At 43.8% G+C, this 13,271-nt stretch overlaps 1 protein-coding gene across 2 annotated transcripts in view; it reads left to right on the top strand.

Annotated features, from left to right (window-relative positions):
- LOC112228327 (PDZ and LIM domain protein 4) overlaps positions 1-13,271 on the top strand; it is a 41,179-nt gene that overhangs the window by 14,381 nt on the left and 13,527 nt on the right. For both annotated transcript variants that reach the window (XM_024393549.2, XM_024393550.2), the window contains exon 3: positions 12,271-12,358. In XM_024393549.2, coding sequence (XP_024249317.1) covers positions 12,271-12,358 — 88 coding nt within the window. The remainder of the gene's footprint in view (positions 1-12,270; positions 12,359-13,271) is intronic.

The raw sequence follows: 13,271 nt of genomic DNA, 5'->3' as shown, positions 1-13,271 counted from the left end.
CCTAAATTCCACATCCATGGGTAACCTGATCCATCAGATGAGCAGGAGTCATGGAGTTGTTTGCGCTCAATGTTTTATCCTGTCAGAAGAAACTTTCCACTTTCCGTTTGTGTGTATCTAGAATGTGCTTTCCCCGAAACGCTCCGGCCTCTGAGAAACAGTCCATTTGTCAGACTGAGCATTAAGTGCTATATCCACATAGGAGTTGTAAATTTATTTAAGGATACTCAAGGTTGAGTTCAGTGCGATCTCGAGTGTGAACTGAACGGCCCATTGCTGTAGAAAGACACAAGGTGAGCTTTCCTATGTCGAGTTCACATAAATGTACTTTAATTCTTTTAAATGAATCTTGGCTCTGACATATTTCATCAAAAGCAATATCAATCAAAAATATGATCTTTATTTTGTTAGCCTCTACTCCATCAAATGCATGCTCTTTTCAATCAGTCAGGAGCATTGAGCAAATTATTAGGGAAACCATAACTGGAGGTTAGAGATTAAATGCCATCCAACCTCTCCTGCAGAACCAAATAAGTGAATGCTGTTTCACATTCATCCATCCATCTTTTCTATTCTCCACGACTTAATGAGAACATCCAAAAGGCACGTCACATGGCGGTATGGTGAACACAGCAGCACGACGCCCCGGTATCTACTGGCATGTGACCCTTTTCACTACACCATTGAGTAATTTCTGTTGACCTGAGCTGCTGACTGGATGGTGTGTTGCACCGAAAACTATGCACCCTTTTCTCCAGCCCCAGCTGAAATGAGCTGCTAGCATTCAGTGCTAGGTATGGAGCTGGTGGAATGGGGAGGTGGGGAAAATCCACGTGGGTATAAGAATGTTACTTTACGGGGCAGATTTGTGCTGTGTGTATGACTGGAAATTCAATTACATTGACTGCATGTATAGTGTAGTTTAGCGTTGGATTTCTCTTATCCTTTTGTGACTAGGGGGCAGTATTTTAATTTTTGGGAAAAAAAACATTCCCGTAGTAAACAGGATATTTTGTCAGGACAAGATGCTAGAATATGCATATAATTGACAGCTTAGGATAGAAAACACTCTAAAGTTTCTAAAACTGTAAAAAATATTGTCTGTGAGTAAAACAGAACTGATGTTGCAGGCGAAAGCCTTAGAAAAATCCAATCCGGAAGTGCCTCATGTTTTGAAAGCGCTGCGTTCCAATGCATCCCTATTGAGCAGTGAATGGGCTATCAACCAGATTACTCTTTCTCCGTATTCCCCAAGGTGTCTACAGCATTGTGACGTAGTTTTATGCATTTATGTTGAAGAATACCCGTAGGCGGCTACATTGCGCAAGTGGTCACCTGATGCTCCCAGAGAGATTCTCGTGTAAAATACAGAGGTAGCCATTACTCCGATCGGTCCTACTGAAAAACTAATTGTCCCGATGGATATATTATCGAATAGATATTCGAAAAACACCTTGAGGATTGATTATAAACTACGTTTGCCATGTTTCTGTCGCTATTATGGAGCTAATTTGGAATATTTTTCGCCGTTTTCGTGACTGCATTTTCCGGGTGATTTCTCAGCCAAACGTGAAGAACAAACGGAGCTATTTCGCCTACAAAAATAATAATTTGGGAAAAAAGGAACATTTGCTATCTAACTGGGAGTCTCGTGAGTGAAAACATCTGAAGCTCATCAAAGGTAAACGATTTAATTTGATTGCTTTTCTGATTTCCGTGACCAAGTTACCTGCTGCTAGCTGGACAAAATGCTATGCTAGGCTATCGATAAATTTACACAAATGCTTGTCTTGCTTTGGCTGTAAAGCATATTTTGAACATCTGAGATGACAGGGTGATTAACAAAAGGCTAAGCTGTGTCTCAATATATTTCACTTGTGATTTTCATGAATAGGAATATTTTCTAGTAATATTTATGTCTGTTGCGTTATGCTAATTAGTGTCATGACAACTGTCCCGTTCACAGGATGGGGTGTCACTAGAGGTTAAACCCAGAGGATATAGGGCACTTCAAGTCCCTCACTTTATGTAATGTGTGTTACATATTTGACCTGCATTTGAAACCTCAGAAGGTACATTCCTTTCACACTTACAGTAAGCACAAGGGAGGGGAGATTTTGGAGGGCTTAATATGGATAATGCTAACTATATTGATTTCTTAACAGGAATGTTGTGTTGCATGTCAAAATCAAAAGTATTTTTCATATGTGCTGACTACAACTGCTGTAGACTTTACCGTGAAATGCTTTTTACTGTATTGGCCCTTTCCCAACAATGCAGAGTTAAAAAGTAAGAATGTTGATAAATAAAAAGGAAATATTATCATTGTAAAATAGCAACAATGACACTATATACAAGGAGTACCGGTACTGAGTCAATGTGCAGGGGTACGAGGTAGTTGAGGTAATATGTACAATGCCGTCAGATATTATTTATACCACTTATTCTGTACAGGCTTCCTTTTCACTCTGTTAATTAGTTAGTATTGTGGAGTAACTACAATGTTGAGCGATCTCCAGTTATCTCACAGCCATTAAACTTGAACTGTTCTCAGTCACCATTGGCCTCATTGTGAAATCCCTGAGCAGTTTCCTTCCACTCTGGCAACTGAGTTAGGAAGGGTGCCTGTATCTTTGTAGTGACTGGATGTATTTATACACACTCAAGTGTTATTAATAACTTCACCATGCTCAAAGGTATATTCAATGTCTGTGGGGTACAGAGATGAGGTAGTCATTCAAAAATCATTTAAAATACTATTTCTGCACAGTCCATGTAACTTAGGACTTGAACTCCAGACATTTCAGCTTTTAATTAGTAAAAATATAGAAAAACACAATTCCACTTTGACAATGTGTGTGTACTTTTTGAAAGCACTACATGTAGGTAGGGGTAAACGTGACTAGGCAATGAAGATGGACAATGAACAGAGTAGCAGCAGCGTATGTGACGATTGCTTGTGTGGTTATAGTCCAGTGAGTGTGCATAGTCAGTAAAAAAAAAAAAATCAAGGGCTCAATGCAAATCATTTGGGTAGCCATTTGATTCATTGTTTAGCAGTCTTATTGCTTGGGGGTAGAAGTTAAGCAGCCTTTGGTCCCATACTTGGTGCTCTGGTATGGCTTGCCATGTGGTAGCAGAGAGAACGTCTATGACTTGGGTTATGTTTCCTGGGGAGACAGAAGTGTTGAACTTGTAGATGTATTTTTGTTTGGAATGACCAGAAGAGGCGGAGGCCAAGTTGAACCAGAAAATAATATTTTTGAGAACAACAGACCAAGCCCTCATTAAAAGACTCTGCTATAAAGGACTCACTGTGAGGCTGGAGAGGCCTGTAATTTTCTGGTGCTGCCGTTGGATAAATATATCAGCATACATCTCTGCTTGTGAACCAAAATGACATTGGTTGCAGTGAAGCTTGAAGCACTTAAGTACAAGAAAGTCTAAGTTCTACCTCTGAATTCATTACTTTCATGACAATTTTTTTTCATAACCTGTTTTTAAAGAGCCTTCATAGAAGAAGCCCTCAGTAGCTAACCAGAGAGCCTCATGAAAGCCCAAGAAATCTATGCAGTTCATAACTGGGCTTGGAAGAGCAGCTGTTTTTGGAAAAGACATTTGTCACACAGCAGTTGGAAGGAAAGAGAAAGGCGGAGGAAGACACGCCAGGGCCCGGTTTCCCAACAGCAACTTAAGGCTGTTCATTGTTGGAACCTTCATAGGCGCATCGTTAAATCTCTGCGCTGTTTCCCAAAACCACTGTTAACGTTTCAATTGAAAACGCTCGTAATCGAACACCTGCCTCACCACTCGCAGGACAGGATTTGATGTATAGTTTTTTTTGTTGCCCTCCTGTGTATAAAGTCACATCTCAATTAAACATAGAATCGCATGGTGTAGCCGTCTGTCTGACTCCAGAACAAAGTTGACCACGCAGTTGCTAATGTCTTTGCAATTGATACAAACAAGCAACGTAGAAAAATATACAAATGAAGACCAAGATGACTGCATTCAAATATAAAGGGTAACCTTTAGGTACGTCTCAATATGATTGAAATGTATTTCATGTTCAAAACATTATTTTGCTAATTGTTGGCTGTCTAATTAGTCTCAACATATTTCATGATGTGTAGCCTAACATTTGCGCAATGATGTGCCAAATCTATATTTAAAATAAGCCACAATATTTGCAGCCGTAGGTGGTAATATCTCTCTAGGAGCTGATCCGTCAGTATTGTGAAGGACAGATTTGAATGGAGAAAGCTATCGAAAGAGATCACATATTGTTGTGTTGCTACCATGCAGTGTGTCATGTTTTGCAGCCTTGCTATGTTGTCTTGGGTCTCGCTTAATGTAGTGTTGTCTGTGTTTTGTCCTATATTTATATTGTATTTATTATATATATATTTTTAAATCCTAGGCCCCCGTCCCCGCAAGAGGCCCTTTGGTAGGCTGTCATTGTAAATAAGAATTTGTTCTTAACTGACTTGCCTAGTTAAATAAAATATCAGTATCGACACATTCTAAGACGCACTTAGCGACCGTTCTTTCTGCGTAGTATTTTGGGAAATGCATGTTACGTCTTTGGCCGGTTTGTAGGAAAGATGCGTTGTTTAAACACACTATCGTGAACCCGGGCCCCTTTGGCCGGTTTGTAGGAAAGATGCGTTGTTTAAACACACTATCGTGAACCCGGGCCCAGCTTCAGTAGAGCTCGACACAGTCACCACTTCAACCCATCCAACCCCCTTGCTTCATTTCCAGCCCCTGATATGCTCTCTCAGCACTGCACTGTGAGGTAAAATGGCTCTGCTAGTTTGGCATTTCTGGCAGCCTGATCTAAAGGTGTGTCTCGCAGGGAGACTGGCCATTACTAAACAGGCCCCGCTCCAAGTTCACTGTGGCGTCAGCTTCGGGTGGACAGAAACCTGGCAGGTCAGGGCCGTATTGAAACATGTCATGTCTCCCTTAGCTGGACTGTATATCTTGAGCCTCAATGAAGACACGGACCAGCTGTGGTGCATCTCACCTCTCAACTAATGAAGTCATGAGACCAGTGGGGTGGGGGGCTGAGAGGGGTATAGAGACTGTGGTGGGGGGGGAGGGAGGCTGAGAGGGGTATAGAGACTGTGGGGTGGGGGAGGGAGGCTGAGAGGGGTATAGAGACTGTGGGGTGGGGGGTGGCTGAGAGGGGTATAGAGACTGTGGGGGGGGCTGAGAGGGGTATAGAGACTGAGGGTGAGAGGGGTATAGAGACTGAGGCTGAGAGGGGTAGAGAGGGGTATAGAGACTGAGGCTGAGAGGGGGGTGAGGCTGGGGGAGGCTGAGAGGGGTATAGAGACTGTGGGGTGGAGGGGAGGCTGAGAGGGGTATAGAGACTGTGGGGGGGGCTGAGAGGGGTATAGAGACTGAGGGTGAGAGGGGTATAGAGACTGGGGGAGGCTGAGAGGGGTATAGAGACTGTGGGGTGGAGGGGAGGCTGAGAGGGGTATAGAGACTGAGGGCTGAGAGGGGTATAGAGACTGAGGTGAGAGGGGTATAGAGACTGAGGGTGAGAGGGGTATAGAGACTGTGGGGGGCTGAGAGGGGGTATAGAGACTGAGGCTGAGGGGGTATAGAGGCTGAGGGTGAGGGGGTATAGAGAGAGGGTGAGGGGGTATAGAGACTGAGGGTGAGGGGGTATAGAGGCTGAGGGTGAGGGGGTATAGAGGCTGAGGGTGAGGGGTATAGAGGCTGAGGGGGTATAGAGGCTGAGGGGGTATAGAGGCTGAGGGTGGTATAGAGGCTGAGGGGGTATAGAGGCTGAGGGGGTATAGAGGCTGAGGGGGGTATAGAGGCTGAGGGGGTATAGAGGCTGAGGGGGTATAGAGGCTGAGGGGGTATAGAGGCTGAGGGGGTATAGAGGCTGAGGGGGTATAGAGGCTGAGGGGGTATAGAGGCTGAGGGGGTATAGAGGCTGAGGGGGTATAGAGGCTGAGGGGGTATAGAGGCTGAGGGGGGTATAGAGGCTGAGGGGGTATAGAGGCTGAGGGGGTATAGAGGCTGAGGGGGGGGTATAGAGGCTGAGAGCAAAACAAAGCGGGAGTTGACATTTTGCCACAGTTGTCCTGGTCTGACTGCCTGGACAGTGAGTTAAAGCTGTGGAATTATGAATGGTACAGGGATTTGACGCGCAGTACTCCTGCTAGGGAGGGAGGGGACAGCCAAAGAGGGGAAGAGTAATCCCAGGGCATTGATGTTGCGGTTGAAAATTCCGCATCAAGTGAGCCGGTGGTCAGGAGGGGAGACTCCAGCCCGTCTGCTGCCATTTGATTTGTCTTCAAAATCAGGAATCTAGTAAGTATCCCCCAGGTCTGGTGAGGAGACCCCATAAGTGCGGTTTTAACCGTCTCCAAGATCAGAGGCTACATTTGATCTTGTCATGTTACTGATAATGAAGTAGAGCATGATGGTTTTGATTTATAACGGTGTAATATCAAAAGACTGGTTTTCAGTGGGATCAGGAGGAGTCCAGATTCATTTGATAACAGGAAGACGTTGATGTAACGCTGTTGCTCGTAATCTTGTTCTGAGGGTAGCTTCTCCCCTCTAGTCAATGCGGCATGGAATTTTCTCACAGCTGCCGAATTAAACCATCCACATTCTGGGATTGTAACATACTCTGTTTCACTGAAAAAGCGGCTAGCTTGGGACATGCTGTCGGAGTCCGTACAGCCAGCAGGATTTTCAGTGCGTCGCGCCAACAGGAATACACTTCTCTCCGGTAAGAAGGGCGGGGGAGTGTGTTTCATGATTAACGACTCATGGTGTAATTTTAACAACATACAGGAACTCAAGCCCCTTTGTTCACCTGACCTAGAATTCCTTACAATCAAATGCTGACTGTATCTCCCAAGAGAACTGTCCTCTGTTATTTTCACAGCCGTGTATATCCCCCCACAAGCGGATACCAAGACGGCCAGCATGGAGCTTCACTGGACTTTATGCAAGCTGGAAACCATATATCCTGAGGCTGCATTTATTGTAGCTGTGGATTTTAACAAAGCTAATTTGAGAACGAGTCTACCTAAATTCTGTCAGCATATCGATTGCAGTACATGAGAGTAACACACTCGACCTCTGCTACTCTACTGACCCCTCCTATAGGCAGAAACTAAAACGGTAAGCGCCAGTGCTTAGGTCTATCCAACGCTGGTCTGACCAATCGGATTCCACGCTTCAAGATTGCTTGGATCAAGTGGACTGGAATATGTTCCAGGCAACCTCGGACAACAACATTGATCTATACACTGACTCGATGAGGAATTTTATAAGGAGGTGTATAGGAGATGTTGTACCCACTGTGACTAAAACCTTCCCTAACCAGAAACTGTGGATTAATGGCAGCATTCGCGCAAAACTGAAAGCACGTACCACCGCATATAACCATGTGACTGGGAATATGGCCGAATACGAACAGTGTAGTTATTCCCTTCACAAGGCAATCAAAATATCAGTGTAGAGACAAAGTGGAGGTGCAATTCAACTGCTCAGACACCAATGGATTACAAAAAGAAAACCAGCCCCGTCATGGACATCGTCTTGCTTTCAGACAAATTAAACAACTTTGTGTGCTTTGAGGACAATAAAGTGCCACTGACGTGAACCACTACCAAAGACTGTGGTCTCTCCTCCTCCGTGGCCTACGTGAGTAAACGTGTTAACCCTCGCAAGGCTGCCCAGACGGCATCCCAAGCCGCGTCCTCAGAGCATGCGCAGACGAGCTGGCTGGTGTGTTTACGGACATATTCAATCAATCCCTATCCCAGTCTACTGTCCCTGCATGCTTCAAGATGGTCAGCATTGTTCCTGTTCCCAGGAAAGCCAAGGTAACTGAACTAAATGACTATCGCCCCGTAGCACTCACTTCTGTCATCATGAAGTGCTTTGAGAGACTAGTCAAGGACCATATCATCTCCACCTTACCGGCCATCCTAGACCCACTTAAATTTGCTTACTGCCCCAATACGTCCACAGATGATGCAATCGCCATCACACTGCCCTATCCCATCTGGACAAGAGGAATACCTATGTAAAACGCTGTTCATTTACTACAGCTCAGCATTCAACACCCTATTACCCTCAACTCATCATTTAAGCTTGAGTCCCTGGGTCTTGACCCCGCCCTGTGCAACTCGGTCCTGGACTTCTTGATGGGCCGCCCCCAGGTGGTGAAGGTAGAGAACATCTCCACTCGGCTGATCCTCAACACAGGGCCCCACAAGGGTGTGTTCTCAGCCCTCTCCTGTACTCCCTGTTCACCCACGACTGTGTGGCCATGCAGGTCTCCAACTCGATCATCAAGTTTGCAGATGACACAACAGTGGTAGTGAGGGCTCCCAGAGTGTGGTGTCAGGAAAAATAACCCCAATGTCAGCTAAACAAAAGAGATGATCGTGGACTTCAGGAAACAGCAAAGGGAGCACCCCCCTATCCACATTGACTGGGCAGCAGTGGAGAAGGTGGCAAGGATTTTTATTTTTATTCCTTGGCGTACATATCACTGACAAACTGATAGTCCACGCACACAGACAGTGTGGTGAAGAAGGCGCAACATCGCCTCTTCAACCTCAGGAGGCTCAAATAATGTGGCTTGTCACCAAAAACCCTCACTAACTTTTTTACAGCTGCACAATCGAGAGCATCATGTCGAGCTGTATCACCGCCTGGTATGGCAACTGCACTGCCCACAACCGCAGGGCTCTCCAGACGGTGGTGTGGTCTGCACAATGCATCACCGGGGGGCAAACTATATGCCCTCCAGGACACCTACAGCACCTGGAGTCACAGGAAGGCAAAAAATATCATATTTTTACTTTTATTTCATTTCACCTTTATTTAACCAGGTAGGGTAGTTGAGAACAAGTTCTCATTTGCAACTGCGACCTGGCCAAGAAAAAACATAGCAATTAGACACATACAACAACACAGAGTTACACATGGAATAAACAAAACAAAGTCTATACAGTGAGCGAAGATATTTAGGTCAGTTAGGATCACCACTTTATTTTAAGAATGTGAAATAATAAGAATGTGAAATAATAGTAGTGATTTATTTCATATTTTATTTCTTTCATCACATTCCCAGTGGGCCAGAAGTTTGCATACACTCAATTAGAATTTGATAGCATTGCCTTAAACAATTTAAACTTGGGTCAAACGTTTCGTGTAGCCTTCCACAAGCTTCCCACAATAAGTTGGGATCTCTTTGCTCGCACACGCTTTTTCAGATCTGCCCACAAAATGTCTATAGGATTGAGGTCAGGGCTTTGTGATGGCCACTCCAATACCTTGACTTTGTTGTCCTTAAGCCATTTTGCCATAACTTTGGAAGTATGCTTGGGGCATTGTCCATTTGGAAGACCCATTTGTGACCAAGCTTTAACATCCTGACTGATGTCTTGAGATGTTGCTTCAATATATCCACTTAATTGTTCTGCATCATGATGCCATCTATTTTGTCAAGTGCACCAGTCCCTCCTGCAGCAAAGCACCCCCACAACATGATGCTGCCACCCCTGTGCTTCACGGTTGGGACTGTGTTCTTCGTTTTGCAAGCCTCCCCCTTTTTCCTCCAAACATAACAATGGTCATTATGTCAAAACATTTATATTTTTGTTTCATCAGACCAGAGAAAATGTATCCAAAAAGTACGATCTTTGTCCCCAAATGCAGTTGCAAACCATAGTCTGGCTTTTTTATGTTGGTTTTGGAGCAGTGGCTTCTTCCTTGCTGAGCGGCCTTTCAGGTTATGTAGATATAGGACTCGTTTTACTGTGGATGTAGATACTTTTGTACCTGTTTCCTCCAGCATCTTCACAAGGTCCTTTGCTCTTGTTCTGGGATTGATTTGCACTTTTTGCACCAAAGTACATTAATTTCTAGGAGACAGAACGTGTCTCCTTCCTGAGCGGTATGACGGCTACGTGGTCCCATGGTATTTATACTTGCATACTATTGTTTGTACAGATGAACGTGGTACCTTCAGGCATTTGGAAATTGCTCCCAAGGATAAACCAGACTTGTGCAGGTCTACAATTTTTTTTTCTGAGGTCTTGGCGGATTTCTTTTGATTTTCCCATGTCAAGCAGAGGCACTGAGTTTGAAGGTAGGCCTTGAAATACTTCCACAGGTACACCTCCAATAGGCTAATTGACATCATTCGAGTCAATCAGAAGCTTCTAAAGCTTTTTTCGTGAAATTTTCCAAGCTGTTTAAAGGCACAGTCAACTTAGTGTATGGGAACTTCTGACCCACTGGAATTTTGATACAGTTAAATAATCTGTCTGTAAACAATTGTTGGAAAATGACTTGCATGCACAAAGTAGATGTCATAACTGACTTGCCAAAACTATAGTTTGTTAACAAGAAATTTGTGGAGTGGTTGAAAAACAAGTTTTAATGTCTCCAACCTAAGTGTATGTAAACGTCCGACTTCAACTGTACACTCATTTATGAGCAAGGGGAGATGGAGAAGGCTCTGACCCAATACAGTTAGTTCAGCCATGGAATCAGGCTCTGAAGGTCTTCCCTATACAGTACATGTCTCCCTTTTGGGTTATTGGCACTGGAAGCCAGTGAGGAGAGCTTAGAAGGCTGTTTGTTGTTGGTGCTCTGCACAGCTCGGATCCCTTGCAGACAGTTTCTCCACTAATCCCTCAAACGCTGACTCTATTGGAGCATACGCTAAACTAGATCACTGAAAACAATATGTTCCATTGTGCCTGGCCTATTGGTGTGTATAATATTGTCTGCCTCTCCATCTGCCTCTGTTTCCACTCGTACGGCTTTCTTACCATGTTCTATGGTTCTTTTGTATTTAAGCAAATGTCAATTCATTTGCCGCCAATTGACTTGCTCAATAGAGCGTTCATATGTATCCAAGGAAACATCCTGGGATATAAAGTCTTGATATAAGTAGTGGGGAAGGTCAGATCATCCCACGCAGTCTGCAGCTCATCCATCAAACACTTGCCCATAAAGCAGCCTTGATACGAACACCTCTGTGCTCATTTTTGAAGCATTGCCTCATGTGGCCGCAGCCATGCCAGCTGAATCGAGTGACCTCATCCTCCAGTTGTGAAGTTTACACCAGTGGAGAACTCAGAGGAATCATTGTTTTCTCCTGCCCCAGAGGCCTGCCTGCGTCTATGTACGTAGGTGTGAATGAATAGCTGTCTGACTTGCTGAGTGGAGGGGAAAATCATATTTGTTCCTCTACATACGCACACTGCCCTCTGCTCCCTCGCTGGGGCTGGTGTGATGACATTGGCCTTTTGGAAGCTGCCCACATAACAGCAAATAGTCAAGCAATGGCACCCCTGACATGTTTGGAAAATGGTTCAGGAATTCTAAAAAGCATGACTCACTAAAGTCTTTCACTACCCCCTCAAGTGTGCCATTAAATACTGTATAATGCCATGCCAATTTGGATTTCACCTTTTTATTACCATATGGTTTTATGGGAAGTTCTAAATCTGGTTGATGCAATTCTGTCTGGGACATGTAGCACAGGACATGTAGACTAGCCTATTGCATTTTTAAAACCGGACAAACGTACAGTATACCAACAGATTCTGTATTTAGTACATAAATGGGCCTAGCCATGATAGGAAAAAATCACTTTGTACAATAAACCCCATTGTCCTTCATTCAATGTCACCGGACACAGAGAGAAGACTATCCTTATTTAAGCCTTTCCATCCTATTGTTTCTGTCCACCTGGATGACTGTCTTAACATGTTGAGCTAATCTAATAACAAGATGTACTGAGTTCATGGCATAGTTTTGCTGATCTGCTGTAGAGATGACTATCATTAGTGTACTGGAATGTGGTCACCTTTAGCTGCCAGTGTTATGCCTGCCAAACAAAGACGCATGCCACTTGCTACTGTGAAATAATTTTTTGGAGGGCAGTGCACAATCTCATCCCATGGCGTATGCCACTTATATTTAGCAGTGGTTAGTGGTATTTAATATGAATGTTTAAGTCATCTTTTTTTGTTAACTGTGTTATGGTGTACGTGTCCTGAGTTTCATCCCTTTTTATTCCACGCTAACAATCATATCCAGAAATGTTATTTTAAGAGCATCTTCTTAGTGACTGCTGTGAGCAAATAACCTGTAAACACATTGATTGGAGCAGATATGACCTCTTTTTAAAAGCCTCTGAGCGTTTTTATAGATAAACAATGACTAACGTAGCTCTCTTTCCTGGGTATTGTTTTTCAGGTGTGAAGACAAAGTCTGGTCTCCAACTGTTATTGAAGATGGCAAGACCAGTCCATTCATGGCTACGTTGGAGTCTGAGTCCCCACAGGTATGAGCTGCACATGTTTACATGGATAAGATTATACAGATGATCTACTGATAAACTGTTTTTCACATGATTTAGAGTTCCTCTGTCAGTTGGAAAGTATTGAAATTGGGCCTCAATTTGTTTCAAAACAATTATCTGCCAAATGCGTAGTCAAGCAAGCCAAGCCTTTGCCGTTGACCTTTTCAGAGTTTTCCGACACTGACCAGTGTGAGGCAGAACTAGCAGACAATGCGTGTATTGTGGCTGGGACATCTGAGAAATGACCATTCCTCTTTAATTGTGGGCATTGGTTGTCATGTTGGTCGTTTTCCCATGTCGCTTCAGTAGGGAAAACCCTGTCGACTGGGCTGAATGGTCACACAAAGGCCTGAAATGAAAAGCATCGGTCATCAATTGAAGGTTGAAACTATATACAGCAGACCGATGCCTGTATTGACTTCCACATCAGTAGGCAGGCTGGTGGACATTTTTTAATGAAAGAAAGCTTCAATACATAGCAAGTAAATTCTTTCATTAAATATCACTGGAGGTGAATGGGACAGCGATGTTTTTGTCTGTAGCTGAGCCTGAGTTTACATTTAGTCTTTTATTCTTGGGGATTTGTCTTCAAAAATATTGACATTTTATTGATTTAATATGTGTGACATCCATTACTAAGTCAAAGCCACTGATCCTAACTCTAAGTATTTCAAATGGTCTTGGGGTACATGGTTGATATCCTATTTTTGCAAGCATGGTAGCAATAAGATATACATCTGCCTAGTGATGAACAAGGTGAAGGACCACCCAATTTCAGCCTTGAGGCAATCCAAGGAGACTGTTAAGTTTTCCTGAGAAGGGGTCCTGGGGATTAGGACCTCTTTTTGGATTTCACCATCTCAACATGAGCTGAAGTCTTGTCTTGATTAATACG

This window comes from Oncorhynchus tshawytscha, linkage group LG30 (assembly GCF_018296145.1).
Source record: "Oncorhynchus tshawytscha isolate Ot180627B linkage group LG30, Otsh_v2.0, whole genome shotgun sequence".
NCBI lineage: Eukaryota > Metazoa > Chordata > Actinopteri > Salmoniformes > Salmonidae > Oncorhynchus > Oncorhynchus tshawytscha.
This window is presented reverse-complemented; position numbering and strand designations above follow the sequence as displayed.